The 23,255-nt window shown below is 44.6% G+C and overlaps 1 protein-coding gene across 4 annotated transcripts in view; it reads left to right on the forward strand.

Annotated features, from left to right (window-relative positions):
- Arhgef28 (Rho guanine nucleotide exchange factor 28) overlaps positions 1-23,255 on the forward strand; it is a 298,148-nt gene that overhangs the window by 159,396 nt on the left and 115,497 nt on the right. For 3 of the 4 annotated variants that reach the window (XR_007593859.1, XM_050153817.1, XM_050153818.1), the window contains exons 8-9: positions 1,396-1,448; positions 1,934-1,994. Coding sequence is in view for 3 of the 4 variants with exons in the window: in XM_050153817.1 (XP_050009774.1) it covers positions 1,396-1,448; positions 1,934-1,994 (114 nt within the window). In the remaining variant the exon portion in view is untranslated. Of the gene's footprint in view, positions 1-1,395; positions 1,449-1,933; positions 1,995-18,614; positions 18,981-23,255 lie in introns of those variants that run through there. The other variant, XM_050153819.1, reaches the window with a different exon arrangement.

Genomic DNA, 23,255 nt, shown 5'->3' on the forward strand with positions numbered 1-23,255 from the left:
AAAAAAAACATTTATTTTTACCTATTTGTATGTTGTGTGTGAGTATGCACACATGTATGTGTGGGTGCCAGTAGAGGTCAGAAAAGGATGTCAGATTCCCTAGAGCTGAAGTTGCCAGCAGTTGTGGGTGTTGAGAACTGAGCTTGGGTCCTCTGTAAGCGCAGCAAGTACTCCTAGCACCTGAGCCATCCCTCCAGCCCAGACTCAGTTATTCTTCATTATTAACAAAAATGCGACCAGTGGAGCTGAGGCTGTTCCGTTCTTGCCTCCATCACTTCCTATTCTGTCTTACCAGTCTGTCACCCTTACCTCCTGGTTTGTCATTGAGAGCCTTTCAATGAGACCTTGCACGTTTCCTATGCAGAAACATAGACTGACCCCCATCTCTAGCTGTGCTAAGAGCTTGAATCAATCCACTTGGAGGTTTGAGGTAGAAGGCAACTGAAATTGGCAGAGAGACCAAAGGGTAGGGAATGTCCAGTTTCTGAACTGTCTGGGAGACCACATCAGAAAGGTCCTTGGGGGCTGTGAAGCTGAGATCACAGAAAAGACCCCGAGGCCCCCAGGGCTGTCTATTCCTTTAAATTCGGGGGTAAAGTTTTCAGCTTTTGCCCCTGCTAGCGCTGTCAGTATGTACTTTTCCTGTGCCTGCACCCGTGACAGTGTTGACAGTCTTCACACTTGTTTCTGGGAATCTGAGTCTTTGGGAAGAGAACCAATCAGTCAAGGAACAGAGACACATACCGCCTCACCTGGGTTTCCTGTTCATCACAGGACATCCTGAACACTGTTTCCAGGAAAAGCTTTGCTGCGAGGGGAACACCTGGGCCATCTGGGGCATCTAGGGCCAGCCACCGCCTAGTCAGCCTGGCCAGCTGAGGTCGGTGCTGAGGACGGTGTGGCGTGTTCCCCTTTCAGTGCTGCAGAAGGGACAGCGGGGTTTCTTTGCGAATGAGTTAGTCATTTCCTTCTCCCATTGCCATCTGTGGAATCCAGGGGACGAGGCAAGTGGGGTTTGCTCAGGTGGGTACCAGTCGCATCCTCTGCATCTGTGCTGTTGTGTAGAAGCTTCGGGGATGAGCATCCTTCCTTTGCCGCCGCCCCACCCCCACCCCTGCTGCTGCCCCAGGATTTCCAGTAAGAGTTCCCTGCCTTATTTACATCTTAGTATACACAAACAATGCCTGTGTGTGTGTGTGTGTGTGTGTGTGTGTGTGTGTGTGTGTTCAGGGGATCAAATACTTCATTCTTTGATAGGGTCGACTGTTAAGAAGTCTAATCTAAAAACCCAGCTAATACCCTATTTATAATGTGTCATCTTCTTTCTTTGCCCCCCCCCCTCCTTTTAACTAAAGCTCTATTCAGCAATTCTAATGAGAATGATTTCTTTTGCAGAGATTAAGAATGTGGAGTCTGACAGATCTCTGCCTGAGGAGGAGGATGGAAAGGTAAGGACCGATGGTTGTTTGGCCTTGCTGTCTCCCTTCTGTATTAAAGTAGACATGATAGTTGAGCCAGTGTTCATAGAAGTCCACAAATAGGCAGGAGTGTGCCGCAAATCCAATTTCTTATATTAGGATCACAATGGGCTACGCTTTTATGACCAAACCTTGCTATCTGTCTGAGTTGTCGCTGTTATATATACAAGATAGTTGACAGCGTCCTCCAGCGCATTCCATACTGGAAGCTTCTCATCCATGGATTTTGCTGACACTGCTTTACCCGCGGACGGCCTCCAGGTGTGCTTTAGCTGGACATGCATCCTTTCCTTGTTTTTAGCTCTCGGTGCTAATTATAAACACAGGCGGATTTCCTGTTTACGTGTTGTGATGTGGGTGATGTGGTTTCATTGATGTTTCCCTAGAGCGTCATTCTAGCTCACGAGAAACAGAAATTAGATGAAATCCATGAACTGCTTCCCCGTGTCTTTCAGTGTGTCAAAAGCCAGGTGGATGGACTGGACGAACACGAAGACCAGGAGCGCCTAGATTTGGGTATGTTCCAAATGCTGCACTCCCTGCAGCCGGGGGGGGGGGGGTACCGTGAACCGTTTGAGTGGTGAACGGAAAGAAAAGGCGTTGTAGTATGAAATTTTCTTCCCCGGCAACCTGGCTTGCTTCTTTCGGACCACCCAGGTCAGTTTTCTTTAGACTTTCAGTCATTGCACCAAAACTTCTGTTTACAACCTAGAACACACAGGAAGAACTTACAACGTTTCCAGGGGGGCTTCATTCACTCTGCCAAATTCTGGCATGGTAGTTGTCATGGTGACCTCGTTATCGCAATGTAGTGGGCGCTGGGACCTTCATTTTAGGGAGGCCCCCCCCCCCAAGCCCATGGAGTGGAAGTACAGGACTAGACTTGGGGTGTATTCTGCCTGTTTCACAGTGCGCATCAGTGTGTTCCTACAGACATGACCCTCTGTGGTCTACCCCCAACTCCCAGGCCTCAGGAGAAGACCAGTAGCTGCGGTGGAGGTGTGGGCCCCTTAAGTGGGGGAGGGGATAAAAGTGGTACTTTCCATGGACCTGGATATTCTCATCTACTCCCAGGTGTTCTAGTCTCTGTTCCCTGGGCTCCTCCCCAGGTCTCCCCTCCAGGTGTTTTCTACTTCTTCAGGGATAGCTGGGATCACAGGCCTATCTGTGGACTCATTTAGAGGCAAGTGGAGGAGAATGAAGTTGTCCGGGTAAGAGGATGTGGGTCAGGCTACCCGGGATGTGCGTGAGGCTTCTTCAGGAGTGGTGCAGTTGGGGCACCTCGCACACCTGGAGAACGCGTGAAAACAGAGCTGCCTTGGCCCGGCTGAGGAGGTTGGGGCCCAGGCCAGTGGCCAGGCTATTGAGGGTTGAGAGTGTATTGAGCAAGCTGCAAAGGTGGTTGGCTTAAGGAGGCACCGTGAGGGGTTCCTGGAGGTTCTGGTTGTGTTTGGCATCCTTGGTAGGCACGTGTCAGAGCTGTTACCACAGTTGGGAAATCCCGTAGCCTAGAGGAGGCCAGGAGGAAGAGCCCGTAGGGTCGGTTGAGCGTGCTGCGCTGGGCTTGGCTCTTATCCAGCGGTGTGGTTTGCTGGATGTCCCTGCCTGAGGTGCTGCTGAACATGGAACAGAAGCTTCGTTGTGTACTGGGAAGTGTGCACACATCTGTGAGAATAGTAATTTACTTCCAGAGCCCAGATCAGAGGAAGAGGAAGGAGAAAAAAAAAAAAAAAAACAAACACAAGCAAGCATCATGAAATGGATGGCCGGTGTGGGCCACCGAGCTGGGAGTGGGGCTGTTATTCACACACACAGGATGTCTCATCAACGGGTTGCATCACATCCCCGGGAATCAGCTTTGAAAACTGTTTACTCAGACAAATTGCTGGGGGAGAAGGGGTTGGCTGTCAAAAGTATTAAATAGTAGGATTATTTTTAATTTGGGGCACTAAAAATTCTCCCCAGTCTCTCACTGGCGCACTTATTGGGCGAGAAGATTTCTGCTTTATAAACTGCAGTAGCCCTGCCTAAACTGAGTGCTTGGTCAGTGAGGTCATTGCCTCTGAAGGGGAACATTAGGAAGGCTGAGAGAGAGAGAGAGAGAGATACACACACAGAGAGACAGAGAGACATAGAGACAAACAGAGAGAAAGAGATAGAGACAGAAAGAGACAGAGAAAGAGACAGAGACAGAGAGAGAAAGAGAGAGACAGAGAAAGAGACAGAGACAGACAGACAGACAGACCAAAAGAGACACAGAGAGACAGACAGACAGACAGACACACACACATCTAGTCATCTATGAAAAGGGCCACGGCCACGCCTTTCTAAATCTGGCATTTGCTTTGTTGTTTATTTAAACTTTTGAATGAAGAAGGGGGAAAAAACCCTACTAATTTTATGAAAGAAATAGGAAAAGACTTTAAAAGAACCCCTGAGACAGAGAAGAAGGCAGCAAGCAGTGAGCAACAGGCAGATGTGAGCCAGAGGCAGGAAGGGGAAACCTCCGCTCCTCCCAGAGGCCACTTGGAAACCCTTGTCGTCTGTGTGTGCTGGTGCTCCGTCCAGCTCCCAGGAGCTGCTGAGAAAGCATGTGGGGGAGAGGTGTCCAGTCTTTGCCGTTCGTATTGCTTTCAGGTGTGCAGTACAAAGGGCGTGTCGGCTTGTAAACCCTGTGTATCAGTGTTGTTGTGGGAGAGCTTTCTGTGTGGTGGCTGTGTCGGGACTGTGCTACCCAGAACAGCTGGCAGAAGCCGCTCGTGTCCAATGAGCATCCGCTGTGTGAGCAGTGGGTCCGAGAAGGTGCAGGCTTAATTCGATTTGATTTTCTCCTATTGGACAGGTCAGGCTAGAGGAAGTTCCTCATGACCCCTTACAGCACTGGGACCACACTGGCTATTTGTTTATTCTCCAGCGATGACTGTCATTGTAGGAATTAATGGGTACAAAATAGCTGGTAACCTCGCCCAGTGCCCCAGACCTGTCAGAGTGGGCAGTTGACGTCAGTGTTGAGAAGATGACATTGGTGTGAAGTCCAAAGCCTTGTTCTCCATGGACATCATGGTAAGCATGTCCAGCCTGGTCATCTGTCACACAATCGAGTCACGGAAAGAAACCCTGAAAAAAGTTGCTATGTTTTAAGTAAGCTTATGATTTCATGATGGGCCGCGTTCATAGTTAGCCTTGGACTGCTGTCTGGAGAAACTGCAGGACTAGGGTTTTACTCAGAGAGAATCATCCATCAAAGGGCTGGGGTTGATTCTGCGGCCATCACAAGGAGACAGTGGGATTCCTTCACTTGGAAACAGCTGGAGGAAGGAGGCAGGGCAAAGCCTTTGTAGGCGATGGAAGGAAAGGAGCTAGCTGTGATGGTACAGCCAATGCTGGAGGAGAGATAGAGAAAAATACATCTATTAGGTCGAGTTCACAGGACCAAGTGAGATGGAGAAATGGGGTCAAACCCATAAACAGAGCCGGGGTCAAGACTGGGTAGGGGGGGGGGCTGGGAAGGAAGGAACATTTGCTGGATACGGGTTCAGTGTGTAGGACGTGCAGCGGGAGGGTGAGCTGGAATCCCTGCCTCAAGGCTACATAAGCCACACAGAATCAGCCAAGCAACAGGCCCCTTGGTCAGTTGCTGTTCGGTAGACTTCTGCTGAAGTAGTTCACCTTGCATAACTTTGTTCGGAAATTAAGAGCTCCAGCTGAAAGGTAAGTTCCTTCCTGAGGACTGGGAAGCCTCAGTCCCAGTGTCTTAGATGACACACAAAAGCTTCTGAGAAGGGATGGCCTTCTCTGTCAGTGAGGAATGTTCCAGAGCATGAACGAGGTTGTATGGATCACACACCTGATGTCCTGACTGAAGGTTTATCTAATTATTCTTAATAATAAAAAATCGGGCATCAGACATTGGGATAAGAGCCTGAATGAACAGAGAAGCAGCAGAGAAGCCAGCAGTGACCTCCTGTCTCTTCCGTTCCTCCATCCGAAATGGTTGTGCTCCTCTTTTAGCTCCGCCTTACTACTGTGTCTATCTGTCCTCAGTCATCCAAAAACTCTATGGTCAGCTAGTGGCTAGCTCCACCCTCTGACTCCAAGTAAGCTTTATTGTCAGAATATGATCAAAATATCACACAACACCTGACTGATGCTTTTCTGTTGGCTTAGTGGCTACACATGAATCTGCTGATATTTTAATAATGGCCTCTCAGTCAGCATCCTGCCAGCCACTCAGGCCTGGAGGGACTTCAGGTCCCTCAACCCTGGCTTGGCCACGGCTACCAAATGTAGGTTTTCAACTACATCTCTATTGTTCTATTTACCAACAAAGACTCAGAAGTCAGATGTGGGGGTGAAAACCTGTTAGATCAGAGAGGTTAAGGAGCAACCTGCTGACCTTCCTGTTTGGCTGAGACCCAGCAAAAGACTCATCTTTCCAGTCGTCCCAAACTAAAAAGACTGCAAAACTCCAAGCCCCCTCCCTAAACCTTCCTGGGCATCTCTCTATCTGTGTTCCTGGCTCCTCCAGACTCTATGGCTAATTCCAGTCAACCAGCTGTGGGCTCCACCCTGTGAACCAAGGTTGATTTTTATTTAATGAATGAAAACACTAACTCGGGGTTCACAGTGTGATAGAATATCCCACAATGCCTGACGCTTATCCTGAAACTAAATTTCCTGCAGTAATGTATCAGCCATGCTCTTCGCCAGATTAAAGATTGCATGAACGCATTTGGACAGTCATTGGATTCAAGATGTATGAACACTAAAGCTATGTGTCATGTAGCCATTGGCATGGAAAAAAAGTGAGGGACTGGTGAAACCAAGATGGCAATCCAAGGGCATGGGAGCATGTCTTAACTTTTCCTGGGGGGTGGTGCTGGTGGTGAGAGAGGGAGAACTTCGTGGGGTGAGGGTGGGGTGGTGAGTGGAATTGGTTGGCGTTCGTCTTGGGAAGTTTCAATACCATGAAGCTCTGGCATGAAACCGTCTCTTATCTGTGGCTGCGGATCTGCCTGGCAGAGAGTAGGTTGGCAAAGTGCAGAGATTCTAAACAGCATCTTGGTAAATAAGATTTCGGGTAGGGATTGGGGAGATGGCTCAGGGGTTAAGACTACTTGCTGCTCCTGTGTAGTCTGGGAGTTTGATTCCCAGCACCCACAGTAGTACAGTTCCAGGGCTTCAGTGCCCTCTTCTGGCCTCTTTGGGCACTGCATTAATCCACTGAACAGTTCACAAATGCACATTCAGGCAAAACATTTATACGCATAAGTTAAAAATAAAGCTTTAAAAACTTTTGGGGAAAATTAGTCTTTTATAGCTAGAGAAGATATCAATACTTGTTGACCGAAGTTTCCTGTCTCAGAGCTGGTCTGTCCCAAATTACCACACAGAGACTTAATATTATTTATAAATGCTCCACCAATACCTCAGGCTTATTATTAACTAGCTCTTACATTTTAAGTTAACCCATCTTCCTTATTTATGCTCTGCCAGGTGGTGGTACCTTTTCTCAGTAAGGCATGCCCATCTTGCTCACTCCATGTTTGTCCAATGTCTTCTGACTCCGCCCTTCTCCTTCCCATCATCCTTAGCCTGGCTGCCCCACCTATACTTTCTGCCTGGCTACTGGCAAGTCAGCAATTTATTAAACCAATCATGTGGCAAGTCTTTGCAATGTATAAGAGGATTATCCCACAGCAAATACTCGTGGAAAAAAATGAAAAGATGGTTGCTACTGAATTTGGGTATCTCTCCTCCCTGGACTTTTCAACAGAGTGGTGATCAGGCAAACAATATAATTTCATCCTTCATTATTCATTACAACCCATGAGTAACTTCTGTCTAAGAAAGTAAACAAACGGTTGCTGAACATATTTTTTTTTCAAAAGCTTGAATGCTTTTGCAAGAAAAAAAAAAAAGAAAATGGGTACGCATTGTAGTTGTTATGAGTGATGTGGCCAGCTCATGCTGGAGCTCAAATTGCAAATATTTTCATTTTTTATAGTTTTAATGTTTCATTATCTTAAAATATTTATTGTATGTACATGTGTCTTTTGCCTGCATGTATGTCTATGAACCATTCAGTGAATACATGCAGTGCCCCATGTATGCCTGGTGCCCTCAGAGGCCAGAAGTGGGGGGTATCAGATCTCCTGGAACCGGAGTGACAGATGGTTGTGACCTGAGATATGGGTGCTGAACTCGAACTCAGATCATCTGGAAGAGCAACCAGTGCTTACTTAATTGCTAAGCTATCTCTCTGACTCCTAATTTTTTAGTTTTTTTAATTAATAGATTAATTTCATTGAATGTTTCATACATTTATACAATGCATATTGATCACCATTACCTTTGGGTCATTTTTGTTGTTTTGCACTTTTTCAGAGAGGGGCTCATGTAGTCCAGGCTGACCTCAAACTCACCAAATAGCTGAGGATACCCAGAACTCTTGATTTTCCTGCTTCCATCTCCCAAGTGCTGGGATTAAACTTTGCAGCACTGGCTACAATTTTGAGTCGTTCCATTTCAATTATTATTACATATAACATGAGTAGAGGAAAACTCCCGGTGGGACAGGAAGGATGGACACCAGGGGTAGATGAACTGAAGTGGTTGGAGATAGAAACAAAGCTTTGTAACCAAACAGAATAGTAAGAGCCCACCCAGAGACCATTTGGGAAGAGAAAGAAACAAAAACAAGCAAAAGGGGAGTTCTGAGACTGGGCTTTCTCAAGCTCCTGTGAGTCACAGATCTTCCAAGCCTCTCCTGGAAAGTTTAGTGGGAATATCAGCGGAGGGAAACTGGAGGAAATGGGTAATCTGATGGAACAGCACCCCTAAAGCGGGCAGAAAGTGAAGGTATAGGTGGAATACGCTGTGGAGGGCTCCATTGTGGGTGTCTAGTAAAAATCTTCGTCCTGGGTTGTAGTGGTGACGCAGAGAGTGCCATCAGTAGTGCTGTTCCCCCCCCCCCCCAACAACTACTAGAACTAGTTAAGTGGCTTTCCATATCTACTTCTAGTAATGTAAACGTTTGAAAGTGGTTACTGAGCAACAGATACTCATAAAACAGCTCATTTTAATCACACATGCATGGGAGATCAAAGGATCTGAGCCAGGGCCCACTTATAAGTGGAGCCTCTCTCTCCCTCCCTCTCTCTCTCTCTCTCTCTCTCTCTCTCTCTCTCTCTCTCTCTCTCACACACACACACACACACACACACACACACCACTCACATGTATGTATACACTCACACTCACACACACTCTCACACACACATTCATACACACACTCACACGCATGCTCACACGCTCTCACACACTCACACCCACACGCTCACACTCTCACATACACACTCATACACACACACTCACTCACACACCACTGCTGCTGCTGTTTGACCGTGCACAATCTCTATCAAGGTCTTGAGAATGTTGTATGAAAAATGAAGGACAAGAAGGAGGAAGAGGAGAACTTCAAGGCTCTTGGAAGTCTAGAAAGTCAGTTTTGAGCTTAATTTTTGACAGAGCTCATTATGACATGGGCTATAAAATAGATTCTCTTGTGATAGCTTTTTCTTTTAACATTTCACAAATTAATTTTGTCCATGATTTGAAGTAAAGGGTATGGGGACAAAGAAATCTTCCAAGATGGGTATTGCAAATACGAAGTTATTTGTATAAAAGTTGGGCTCTTAACTTCCTTTGCTCATTTCAGTGAGGTTTTATGGTGGTTGTTGAGGTTTTAGAAAGAGTTTTTGGTAGAAAAAAAGTTGCCGGCCTAGGCATTTGGCTGCATGTTTATTACAAGGTCAGTGTGGATCTCTTGCTAAGTTCTGCCTCTATGTATTTGTGGCTTCCTTGTTTGGGTAAAATTCTCCATGTGGAACGTGGAAAAAAACATTTTTCTTTAAATGTGACTGCTGGAGAATTTGTTGACAAACATTTATCCCATAAATCAAAAGAAAGACTGTTTGAGGGGTTTAGGTTAATGTAAACTGTGCTCTGTGGGCTTAGAAAAAAAAAGAGAGACTGCAGCTTTGCTGGAGGTTTGTAATCTGTGTTGTGGGATTTCCTCCCAGTGAAAAGTCCCAGGAAACTGTCAAGTTGTAGGACACTGACTCCTATCATGATGGACCGAACATTCTTGATCTTGCTTGTTCAAAGATGCAGGATGGAGAAGGAAATAAAAAGAATGACATGAAAACCAGTTGGGGTTATTTGCTAACAGGATGAGGCATCGCTGTACTCTAAATTTAGCCTACACATCGGAATGAGAACTAGGAATTCTGAAGCTAGCCCCAACGTCCAGAAGCCTGACTCGATCATTCTAGAAGGAACATGTACATCTAGACTTTGCAAAGGGCTCCAGATTGTTCTTGGGTGGAGCCGAGGATGAAGGCCACAGCTCAGGGTCCTTCCGGAAGCCCAGTGATGTTGAAATCAATGGCAACCTTGCTGGCTTTCAGTGCCTTTGCCACTGAGAAATGACACCACATTTTTATCTCCAGTGACTAAGAAAGGACTGAGTGGAAGCCTCTTTATATTAGCTTTGGAGATTCTCAGCTGTCATCACTACCATGTGGGGATCTGCAGGAAATGTGAAGGTCTTTCAAAGGAAAAGGATTGGAAACGTCTGAAATACTTGAATTGGATAATAAAAATTTAAAAATTATGTTAAACATTACAGAAAATTAAATGGCTATCATTGCCCGTTTCATTGGATTGTTGGATGGGATAGGGGGAGAGGTGCATGTTCATGCTGAGGTCATAAGAGCATCATGGAGGTGTGCGATGACAGGTGCAGGCGCTATCTTCAGTATACTATAAATTGATTTTTTTTCCACCTTGCCGAGCAGATATGTTTTCAAAATGTAATTGAAAGCAGGCAATGCTTCCTCCGAACTCTGAAGTTTTCTTCTCTCAAACAAAACCTTTGACTTCAAGGTTCTAGAGTTAAACAAGCTTAGTAAATAAGGAAACTCCAAGGTTCTGTTCCCCCAAAAGCTTTGAATTTGGTGTTTAGATGATTAATTTACAAATTTCACGCATGTCTACAACTAGTTTAAGAAAAGACAGATAACTCATAAAACACAAAACACGGGAAAGAGATGGACTGTCTTGGAGTGGTATTATAGCATGTGTTTTATGGGGGGGTTCCAGTGGCACCCAGAGATTTCGTCCCACCTCTTCATGTGGGAAGCACTTCAGTGTCCCAGCAATTTTGGAAGCTTTCTCTTACTGAGAGTTTCTTGGCAGCTGGTTGGATCATAGTGATGTGCTCAGGGGGGTTCAGCTTGGGTTTTTATTTGCTTTTTTTACCCCCTTCTTTCCTTCCTTCCTTCCTCTCTCCTTTCCTTCTTCCCTTCCTCCCTACCTTCCTTCCTCCCTCCCTTACCCTTCTTCCATCCATCTATCTATCCATCCATCTTTCCTTTCTTCCTTCTTCCTTCTTTCCTTCCTTCATTTAGGTATCCCTTGGTTTATCCCTTGGAAGGAGGGCTTCAGCGAATTAAGATTTTTGGTGAATTTCCACACCAGATAGTACAAATGCTAACAACTCACTAGAACAAAACATTGCAACTTCCAGTGTGTTGAATCGGGAAGACGTTTTTACAGAACAGGGCCCCTTACTTCAGTTGTGGGCAAGAAAGTCACTAGAATTTGTTTCACACTGTGAGACTCTACTGAAGAATTTTTGTAGCTGAAATATAGGAAGAAGAGAATCAACCATAAATTAAAAGAAATAATAACAACAATGGAGTAAAAGTGAAGCTGAATGTGTCCGGAACTTGAAAAGAAAATGGTGAGTGGGCTAGGAGAGTCTACCCAGTTCCTGAGATCTGTCTGTCAGTGAGATCCCAGCTGGCTGGACTGAGATGCATTGAGCTTCCCCACATGGGAACCTCTCTGGCAAGGGTTATACGCATCCTTCAGCAGTATCAATTCCACACTTAGTGAACACGGATTATAAACAGTTGGTTCCCATCTTACCCTTTTAATAATAAATCTTATTTTTAGGAGCACTTTGGATTTATGTACTTTCTCCCCCTTTCTTTATTACCCACTTTCCCTTTTCTCTCCTGGCTTCTCATCATGATACTGATATATAGTTAGTCATCATCTTTTCCTTATCTTCTTGGTTATGAGAGTGTTTCGCACGTTCCTGGTTTTTGATGATCTTGACAGTTTTGAGAAGTACTGATGCAGGAATTTTGTGGATGTTCCACAGATGGAATTTAAGTGTTTTCCCCATTATTAAAGTGACAGTTTTGAAAAGAAGATTACACAGGTGAAGTGCCATATCCATCACAAGGTAAAAAGGGGTTGTCCTGTAGGAAGGAGGCCATTTGTTTGTCCCGACCGCCCAGAACCAAAATAATCACATAGAAACCATATTATTTAAATCACTGCTTGGCCCTTTAGCTCTAGCTTCTTATTGGCTAACCCTTACATATTAATTTAACCCATTTCTATTAATCTGTGTATTGCCACACGGCAGAGGCTTACCAGGTAAAGTTCCCAGCATCTGTCTCTGATGGCAGCTCCATTGCTTCTCTCTGACTCCACCTCCTTTCTCCCAGCATTCCATTTAGTTTTCCCTGCTTAGTTCTGTTCCCCTATAACTCTGCTATAGGCCCAAAGCAGTTCCTTTATTTATTAGTGATAATCACAGCATACAGAGGAAAAGCCCACATCATTGTCTTATCAACTTTATTAAACACTGCTGATGACATTCATTTCTTAACTGTAGCTGTGAAGTTAACCTTCTTCACCCTTTTCCCATGCTGTCGTCTTTGGAAGGAAGGCAAAATGTGGGTGGAGGAGCTACATAAATTGGAATTCTTTTACACAGAAGGTTTGTATTCCTCCACTATCTGTTTGGACATTTACTAATATCTTTACAAAGATACTGCTATTCATTTTGAGTAATAATCTAACAATATTTTGTTGTCAAAGTATTAAGAATGTATTTAGCTTTAGTATTTGGAACTATCTTAGTTGGCATCTGTACCCTTTCTATATCCTCATGTTTGTGTGTATGTATGTGTGTTTAACATGGTGAAAATATCATTTATGATTTGTTAGTTGATATGATACATGATACCTTATATTTGTCAAAAGTTATAGAACTTTATAGCACATTAAGTTGATGTTAATGTAAACAAACAAACATCAATGATAGTATCTTAGTTACAAGTTTAAAGGTTTAGTTCATTTTTGTAATAGTAGGAAACATGATGGTGTACAAGCAGACATGGTGCTGGAGAAGGAGACAAGAGTTCTATATCTGGATCAGCAGGCAGCAGGAAGCATGGGCCTGGCTAGAGCATTTGAATCCTCAAAACCCACCCCTAGCAACATACCTCCTCCAACAAGGACACACTTCCTAATAGTGCCACTCTCTGGTGACCAACCATTCAAATCTGTGAGCTTATGGTGACCATTCTTATTCAAACCACCACAGTGAGGAGCCTAGGGTTTTGTGGAGGTTTAAAGATAAACATGAAGAAGTAGACTAATACTGTGATACTATTGTCATAGATTTTTTACCTGAAATGCAGAATGTCCCAAAAGCAATTTGACTACATTAAAACATGTGAAACAAACTTATTGTTATTATTATTATTTGCTAGTGTAGTCAAGGATGGCCTTGAATTCTAACCTTTTTTGCCTTTACTTTCCAAGTGCTAAAAGTATGTGGATTATGCTGTGATGCCATTTTATTTGGTACTGTAGGTCACACCCAGGCCTTCATGCTTGCTAGCATATTCTACCAACTGAATTACTTTCCCAGTCCCTGAAACAAACTCATTAAAGGGGACCAAATAACTTTGGAAATGAGTTATGTTTGCAAGAATAAAATGTAAAATAAACTGAACTGAAGCACAGATATTTCACTGGTGACATTTTTACAATTTAGATACTGCTTTACAGGTGTACTAGAACTGAGTACTTATGTGAACAGATGGTGGAGGATGCATGCCAGGCTTTTGTGGAGGTTTAAAATAAGCGTGAAGAAGTAGACTTATCTCTGCGATAGTGTTGTCATAGACATTTTTGCCTGCAATACTTTGGTCCTCCTAATCCCTGACAGATCACATGCTTTGCAAAATAGAGTTTGTAAGCAGCTGACTGTCATGAGGTGAAAACCCAAGACTCAACTCTAATTCTTTAAGGATAAGGTTTAGATGGCAGGTATTTGTGGGATAAATAAACACTGTGGTCTGAAGCACGAGAAAAGGAACTGAAGTGAAGTCATTGGCAGTCGTCACGTGTGTAATGAAACCTCTTGGTTCTTCATAGAAAGGAGGAGTGATGTGGGATGTCCTTCTGTATATGTGTTGCTCTTATTGGTTAATGAATGACGCTGCTTAGGCCTATGGCAGGGCAGAATATAGACATAATGGAAAAGTATAGAGAGAGGGTAGGTGGAGTCAAGGAGATGCCATGTAGCTGCTGAAGGAGAAGGATGCTGGAACCTTACCAGTAGGCCACAGCCTCCTGGTGATACACAGATGAATAGAAATGGGCTAATTTAAGATGTAAGAGCTAGCTAGCTAGGACTATGCCTAAGCTATTGGGCAAACAGTGTTGTAATTAATATAGTTTCTGTGTGATTATTTAGGTCTGGATGGCTTGTAAATGAACTCACAGTCTCCATTTACAGAATCTTGTTCAGAAAATGATTCCATTAGTGTCATCGGAGGGTGGCCATGGTCTCTTTGATGTCAAATGATCATATCAGACACTTGTGTAAACCCACATGAAGGGTGGGTGACTCCAACAGGTTTGAGTGACATCCAGGTCACTCAACTGTAAGACTGCTGTGGCCACCATCACCTTCCTGACCAGGGTATCAGAGGTCCTCTTTATTGCTGGGTGGTATGGCTTCTAAAATTGATGACAAAAGAAGGAGCCAGAAATAATACAACTATTTACTCTTGAGGTCATGATGTGAATACTTCAGCAGTACACTGTAGAAATACAAGGAAAGGACACTTTATTTCTGATTCATATTTAAATTATACTGGAAATGTCTTTTATTTCTTTATGCTATATTCCTCATGATAACCCCTGTAGTATAGATGTTACAATTCTATTTTGAATGTGCTAAGATTCAGAACATATGAGTGCGTGATTAAGGATACTAATTAAGTGGTAGATATATATATATATGTGTGTGTGTGTGTGTGTGTGTGTGTGTTGCTGATGCCCATAATTTTCCTTGTAGCATGAGGTGCTTTAAAAATATGTATCAAACTCAAGGAATTTGGTGTCTCTTTGGGAGATAAGAGAACTTCACAATTATTATTCCTCAAATCCCATATTAATATTCTCTTGAAAAGATTTAGTTTTATCAAGGTCAAGAGGGAAGTGGCCCATTGTCTGTATGAAGAATGTGGAGGGGTATTTTCTGCATGGGTCCCCCAGAAAGCAGCAACTTGAAGGCGGCAGTGTCTGCCTTGAATGATAAGAACCTGGTGGAGCTGCTTTGCTCAGTGAAATTTTTGGTACTTAAAAAAGGCGCTGGGAGGTGAAGGTGTAGCCCATGAGGTCACTTGTACACTACGGTCATGACTGTGTCTTGAGTCTTTACAAGGTGACTGGAGACAGAACCGTTAAATTCTTCCAACTGCAGTTTCGATCAGCCAATCAGACAAAGCGACAAAATGTATCTTTTGAATATGAATGAGATGTAAACAACTCCTTGGATTGATTATTTAAATGCAATTAAATTGACAAAATGGAGAGAGAAGAGAGAGGGAATGGTGCCCTCAATCACAGTAGGAAACAATGAGGACAAATGAGACACATTTAAGGAGTCTTTGGAAGGCAAGCAACTGAGCTGACCTAAAAATAAAACAGGCTGTGCAAGTAGTATTTTCTACTTCACTTTCCGTGCTACAGCAGGGCTGGTGAGTGGAGCTCGTTCCATTTCTTCAACAGCTATGGACAGACGAAGACAAATGAGAGCTCTGGAAAGTCTCTGGATGGCACAGCTGTTTCCTCGTGTAATGCTGGCTCTTTTATTGTCAGAAAATTTCCATAAAGTCATTGATCTGTACTTTGTCAGCAAGGATTGTACCTCTAGGAGAACAGGTTAAGACACACCTACTTGTAACCTCAACCTGTAGAAACGCCGTGCCGGTTCCTTCATGCCTCGCTCTGTCTTCTTAAATGGTAGTCAAGGGAGGAACATCTGTCCAGTAACTTCTTTGGAAAGATTTGTTTTTAATTGTGTGTGAGACGGGAAGAGGATAATGAATCCTATAGAGCTGGCCACAAGGCAGTTGTGAGATGCCTAGTGTGGGTGCTGGGAAATGAACTTAAATCCTCAGTAAGCACAGCAAATACTCTTAACGGCTGAGCCATCTCTCTAGCCCCTCCTGTAGATTCTTGACTTGCACTTACCTATCTCCCAGTTCAGTGGCTCTAAAATGTCTCTGTACCTGAGGATCAGCTAGGATGGCAGTCCTTCTTAGTACAGATTCCTGCACCAGTGTTGGACCAGGAATCCAGTTGTTTGCGTTGTAGTGGACACTCTGCTTCTTGTCCACCTCACCCATGCTGATGATGCCTCTGAGGGAATCCTGGCCTGCACTGCTGCCTGTGCTGTTGAAGCCCAAGTCTGTCATTGCATTCTGGCCACCCTAAGCAAAATAAATTAGGGGCCCTGCTTGAATGGCATGATTGTTGCGTTTGCCATTTTACCAAAAACATACCTCCTCTTTTACATATTACCAGGATAACACAGTAAGTATAGCATCCCAATGCCTTGGTGAAGTAAGGAGCTAAAAACCACTAGCAGTGGCTGCGAGGGTGAGGACATCAGCATTTCTAAAAGCCTGGGATCTCCTTGCAAACTCCTTGACACGTAACTGAATGAGCATAGCAATATCCTGATAGTATTTCAGGCTACGTCAGTGCAGACCCCGCACCCCTTTCTTTTGGCCCAGAGATGACTTAGAAGAAGCTTGTCCCAATGTTATCTGAAGCCTTAGGGAACTAGAAATTTTCTTTACTGAGAGATGATGTTCTTTCTACAAATGCAGATACTTTTATTACAGAAGTATCAATATATTTTAAACAATTTTAAGAATCCTGTGCTTTATCAAAATATATAGTTGTAGTCAGTAGATGCTACAGCTACTACAGCTGTCCTGTAAGGTTTTTTTTTTTAACCCTCAAGTTGTGACCAACTTGTATGACTCCTTCATTTAACAATTGTTTGCAGTGCCCCAAGCATGCTCCTGGGCTCTGTACATGAGACTGCATCTCATGTACCCCCAACTGGCCTGAAACTTGCTATGCAACTGACTTCTGATCTTCTTGCCTCTCCTTTTAAGTGTTGGGATTCCAGGCCTGCACCATCAAGGCCAGGTGTGCAGGGCTGGGGACTAAGCCCAGGACTTCATGCATGTTAGGCAAACACTCTATCAACTGAGCCACATCTCGGGCTCCCAGCTGCTCTTGTCTATTTTGTTTACTTTTTAAAATATTAATCTTTTTAATAGAAGAATTACATCACTTCCCCTTCCTCCCTCCTACCCCTCCCAACTACTCTCCATCAAATTATATCCCCCTCGAGTTGATTGCCTCTTCTTATTTGATTATATTTGGTGCACAAATACACACATGTGATTTTTAAATTTTTATTTAGGAGGGGGACACATATGTCAGGACACACATGTGAAATCAGAAGATGACTCTTTCCATCATGTGGGTCCCAGGGATCGAACTAGGGTTGTTAGGCTTGAAGCCATTTCCCTGACCCCACTGTGTGTGTGTTTTTTTTTCTTATTAAGGATCATATTGATTAAAACTCTCTTACTTGATGTTAAAGGCTGGGAATAATTTATTCTTACAGTTGTATCCATCTGTTCAAGAAAAATATATACTTTATTCTTGAGCTGAAAGGCTACAACAAAGAAAAATCACTCAATTTTCCTTTAGGTTAAATCCCCGCAGCTATATTCTAGCTTTGTTTTGTCGGAGGAGTTTCCTAATGATCTAGAAAACCAAATGAAAGCTCAGTAGTAGTTTACATAATCCGAATTCGGACTTGAATTTACACCCTGTAGCCCCTCCCACTTTTTATCTTGGCCTGTGCCCCTAGCTCACACCTCCCTAATCAGAGAGGATTAGCTACCCACAGCGCACGCTGGGAAGCAGTTTCTTCCACAGCACAGCGCTGGTGCCAAGGGCTGGAGAGGGAGTTGAAGAGATGAATGCTAATGAAGACACACGCTGTCATGTTCCAAGCCTGCAGGATCAAATGGCTCCTCGTGTTGTTTCCTTTAGTTTCGCTGAGCATCCCAAGGCTTCATAAAACAGAGCAAAACCTAGGACTTCTTGGTGTTCCTCCTGCATGGAGTGCTTTAGAGACTCCTGCAGGAGAGTCCTCTATAGACCTTGGCTGCTCAGCTTGATCTTATTTGGGTCCCCTATCTCTGTGTGTGAGTGGCAGCTGTGATTTATGGGGAGGCAGTGTGGGCTTCCACTGAATGCTAATCATTGGGAAGCGTTTAGGGGGAACTGCAGGAACTTTTGGTTTGTGGCAAATGAGTCATTAGCATAGTGAGATGGACTGAAAGTTTAGCACTGAGCTACAGTCACCCAAAACCTTACGACTGACTGCTAAACTTGGTAACAGTTCAGGGAACGAGCAAACAAACAACCAAGTCATCCTAAACAGTAGTAAATGACTTTGGATGGGTGTGATGAGGTGAGCACCATTGCGTATAAAGTTGAAAGCGTCTGACCAATTTAGGACCAAAAGGACCAGCAGACCAGACTGTTCAATAAAATATCAGTTACACCCTTCAACCTGCCCAAGTTGCTGATGGTGTAGACGCTCAGTTTCTCTGGAGGGGTGGACCCTGGAGCAGACTGGCTTGCGTTTACTGTGGATCGACTCCCCGCACACAAGCTGCTGCGTTCATCTCGCAGCACAACACAGCTTTCCCTAAGAAACGATTTCCTAGCTCTCAGCAAAACAGGCGCCTGCCTTCGGAAGCTTTTCTTGAATCACTGGCAGCGGTTCTTTCTCATCCCCGCGTCCGCCCTTCCTTCTTCATTTCCATATCTAGCCACAAGAAGAGGGGAGTTAATGATTCATTTGCTCTCTGATGACCTTTTGAATAACTGGACTGCGATGTATCAGCCAGACTCCAGGTCCCCCGCTCTCCCCCTCCGGCTTCTCTGGTTTGGCTTTAATATTTACAGCCTCCTTGTTGGTCTACATGCCTGAACGCCCGAAGGAAGCAAAACATTTATTGCTTCTCCCTCCCTGAGTTTGGAGCTGTTTCACCCAGCCCCATTCCCGCCTTTGACATCACGGGGAGGCTCCTGGCTGGGCACGGTCTGCCTGCTCTCCTCTGCCTCAGCTGGTCCTTTTACCCAAACAAACAATGGATTCTGACTCGGACTCACCTTTCAACTACTCCTGGCCTTCCTTCCCCAAGATGAAGATTCGGCGCAGGGCATCCAAGAAAGGTAGATAGATCATGGTGCCTTTTGTTTGCCCAGAGCCAAACCCCGGCACCTCCCGTTCTTACCTCTCTGCAGTGCATTTTCCTGCCTGCCTGCCTGCTTGCGACTGTAGTTCGTGTTTTCACACGTCTTTTACAGCTCTTGCTGTACAAACACTTGGTGTGTGGACTCCCAGGGTATACTTATTTCCTCCTTCTGTTCCTTCTACTTTAAAAACTACCTCAGTGTGACTATCCATACTTAAAAAAAAATGCAGGGGTCAGGGAGGTGGCTGGGGGCGGGGGTCACTGCAAGGTAAATGTTTTGGATTCATTTAATCAGAGTTACCTTGGAGTTACCTTGACAATAGAGTCCTGTTGACTTAAACATGTCTAGACTTCGTAAAGTTTAAAGAGAACGAGCGCTTGCTACTTACTTTATGCTGCTATTTTTTTTTACGTTTTGAAATTAATTGCTTAAGGAACATTTGTTCATAAAAGCTCCTATCTAAAGATTTTATAGTTCTTACAAGGAAAGGATTTAGAAACAGTGATTTCAACAAGAAAGTCTCCGGAGAACCCAGAGACCAATCTGTTTGCCTTGAGTCATAACAAGTAAGCAAGGTCACCCAGAAGGAAGAAGGGCCTGGAATCCCTGGTGGTGCGTGGTGGAAGGGACTTGCCTGGTTTATTTCCTCTTCTTGGGCCCTCGCTGTAGTGTGGGCTTAGCAACCAAGGGGAAAGTTCTCCAGGAAGCACTCAGAGAAGGGAGACTCTCCCTTTCTGGGCTAGGAGGCAGAGGTATTTCTTGTTGCCTTCTGAGACTTAAAAAAGACAGAGAGGTAGTGGGCTGCCCTTCCCATCCCTCGTCTTGTCTACAGACTTGAGTGGTCTTGTCTTTAACTCCAGGGGGAAGGAACTTGGAAGATGGCTGGAATGGGGCATTTCTCCCTAAGTTTCTGTCTTCTGGAGCTTGCCAACTCTGTACAGCAGCGTTGTACCTGAGGTACTTTGTGTTCGCACAGGGGATGGACTCCTGCCACAACCCACGTACCTGATTAGCTTCAGGGATTTTCTTCTGACCTTCCAGGATAAGATAAAGGTGTTGTTTGTTTGTTTGCCTTTTAGATGGAATTAATGCAATTTTAGGAATAAAATGAGTTGGACAGGAGGGGGAAGCCAGAAGCCTCGGCCCCAGCACCTTTCTCAGGCTGCTCCACTGCCATCCTTAAGGCAACTGTCAGATACCTTAATACTTAGTGTTTAATATATTATTTGGTTATCCTGTCTTAAAACCAATTTCTTCTGTATTTTGTACCCAAGGAAAGAGTTTGTTTTATTTTACAAGGTTCTATTGAGTTTATAGATATAAGGAAGGGATTTTAAAATGTGAGTGGTAAAGCCCATCTCCCTTTAAAAGGTGCAGTTCATTTATTAAAGGGCATAGGGTATTGTCATACATGATTTTGGGAGAAGGCACACGCAGGGCAGCAGCCACCAGCGTGTAAAAGTGAGCTCATATGTAGATAGAAGGCGAAGTAAAACTGTGACAAAGGGGAAATCTGGGTAAAGAGTCTGGTAATCTTTGTGTTTCTCCCACTTTTCCAGGTCTTCTGTGATTTCAATTATTATCAAACCATAAAGTTTTACCAAGTATGACTTATGTCCAAGAGGCCCCAAAGACTGAGGTGCAATTTTTAGTTGTGGGATACTGGGGAGTGTAGCAAGAGCTGGTTATGCTAATTTTATATTTTTGTTGTCCGGATAATCTAGTGGGTGCCCATACTTTGGCGGCTGGGACTCCAGGTAGAGACCAACCTGGGAGGGAAGAAGGGATTAGGACTGGAAGCCTGGGAGAGCCTTGAGAGGCCAGTGGAGTGGTAGGAACACATGAATCACACTCTCCCTTTAAACCCAGATTTGGAGCACTGCCAGCCCGAGCCAGAGCAGAAAGTCATAGCAAAGCTATGTATAAATTAAACCTGGTTCAAGTGAAAGCAAGTACCTGGTAGGAAAATGATTACCTCTTTGCCCCCAGCAAGCAAAAGACAAGTGAGAATGAAGTCTGTAGGGTGGCACGGGGGATTTTTAGACTGCAGAGCACACGTCCCTCCTTGTTTAAGTGACGGTGACCTAGTTGTGAAGAAAGTGATTGGTCCTGATGTAACATCAGCTGGACAGGATCCCAGACCCATAAGCCCTTAGAGAGCCACAAGGGTTATAGAGATGAGCCAGGCAGGCCACCTTACCTCCCAGGGACCAAGAGCACCAGTTCCTCCCCTCCCCCATTTAGTAACAAAACAGCAGCAGCAGCAGCAACAACAGCAATAAAACCATAAGAAATTTGACTTTGACAAGGTCTCACTATAGAGTCCTGGCTGGCTTGAATTTGCCAAGTAGAGCAGGCTGTCCTTGAACTCAGAGATCTGCCAGTCTCTGCTTCCCAAGCACTGGGATTAAAGGAGTGTCCAATAATTCTGCTTTTCTAACTCAGCGGCCAGTTTGTGAAGAACATGCTTTCTCGTATTTGGAAGGGTAATACCATTGTTAGTGCCTCTTCACCAGTAATATTTTCTCTTCTTTCTCTCTACCTGTCCTGTGTGTGTGTGCGTGCGTGTGTGCATGTGTGTGTGTACACGTGTGTATGAATGTACTGAGGCTAAACGTTAACCTCCGACATTGTTCCTTAAGAGCTGTCCCCCTTTTCCGAGACAAGGTTTCTCCCTGGGACCTGGGGCTTACGATGAAGTTAGGCCAGCTGTCAACAAGGCCCCAGGGAGCCACCTGTCACTTCCCCAATACTGGGCAGAGACTGCCACCACACTTGTTTTTTTCCTTGGGGACAGAACTCGGCTGGTCATGTTCTTTGGTTAGCAGTGGACCCGCTGATTCGTCTCCCTGGATCCTCTCCCATTCCTTCCAATCATCAGCAAAGTTTTTCTCCCTGGAGGTCCAGCTGCCTTGGAAGTCTTGAAGGGGGATCTGAGGGCTTTGAATTTATGGTCTGTTAAGCAAATGTCTCTTGTATTCATTAAGGTGTATGCTCTTCTAGTCTCTACCATTGGCTCCCCGTCATCACCCCCTTTGCTTGTATTTCTTGCCCCCAGAGGCCCTCTTTCCTGTCAGTTTTCAGTTCTTCGATAGATGTTCAGATGCATCCACAATTCCCAGCTTGCTTAGTGAGTGATGTGAAGTTTGAACAGGGGTTTGTGAACAAGAAAACCCACCGAACAGTATTTTAACTCAGAACTTGCTTTTCATCCTGCTGGCAGAGGAGACGATGTCACCATTCTTTGGAAATTACGTGTGCCTCTGGGAGGGGCTCATGGAAGCAGTGAAAGCCAAGTTGGCCTACATGAGACCTGGGGAGGCCATTCTCAGGAACTTTCCTCCGTCATCTCATGAGCAGCCCCAGGACAAGTCGCTTTTGGAGCCCAGTGGTTACTAATTGGAGTTGGTCAGAAACCATGACCGTTCTGCTTCAAGGGCTCTAGGAATGCCTGGATTTTTGTTTTGTTGGTTTCAGTAGGCAAATCAACTAAGAAATGTAATGTTTGTTAATCAAAGATTAATCATAAAAAAAAACCCCACAGAGATCGGACTTCACATAGGTTTCCCATCATTATCATTCAATCTTGGAAGGACATACCTTGATGTAAGTCATCGGACCCTCGGGAATGTCGACACAGGCTTCCCCTCCATACCTTTTGTCCACTCTGCAGCGTCTCAGTCTCTCCTCTTCTAGGTCATAGCAGGTTCCTCTTCAGGGAGGCTGAATGTGAAGAAGTGCCATTTTCTTTTCATGTGGGCAAAGCCTCCAGCGTTCCAAAGGAGCCAGTACAAACTAGAAAGTTTGACAAGCCTGAGAAGCTTGGGTAATCCTAGAGTTGTGCAGTCACGACCAGTCTAAACAGTAGTGCGCGATACTTTACCAGTTGTTACTCAACTACAGTGGATGCTTGCTGTAGGGAATGCATGATTCCTACAACAGCTCTGTAATAAGGAGCTAGCTCTGTTTTCTCAGTGAGGAACGCGAGCCTTAGAGAGTGCTGCCGTTTGGGTGTGACTTGTGTTAGCTAAGAATGCGTATGTTGGCAGTTCGGTCCCAGGATAGTGTTGGTAAGATGTTGAGACTTAGATGAAGTAAGACCCAGAAGAGGTCGTTAGGTCACAAAAGGCCCTTCCCTTGTTAGTTCTCGAGAAACTGTTATGAAACAGCAGACTGGCCCTTGCGTGTCTTCAGGAGGCCTAGCTTACATGGGATGTCTCCCTTGATAGTTCATGCTGCAATGCTGGTGTC

This window comes from Alexandromys fortis, unplaced genomic scaffold (assembly GCF_014885135.2).
Source record: "Alexandromys fortis isolate MF-2015 unplaced genomic scaffold, M_Fortis_MF-2015_v1.1 scaffold_79, whole genome shotgun sequence".
Taxonomy (NCBI): domain Eukaryota; kingdom Metazoa; phylum Chordata; class Mammalia; order Rodentia; family Cricetidae; genus Alexandromys; species Alexandromys fortis.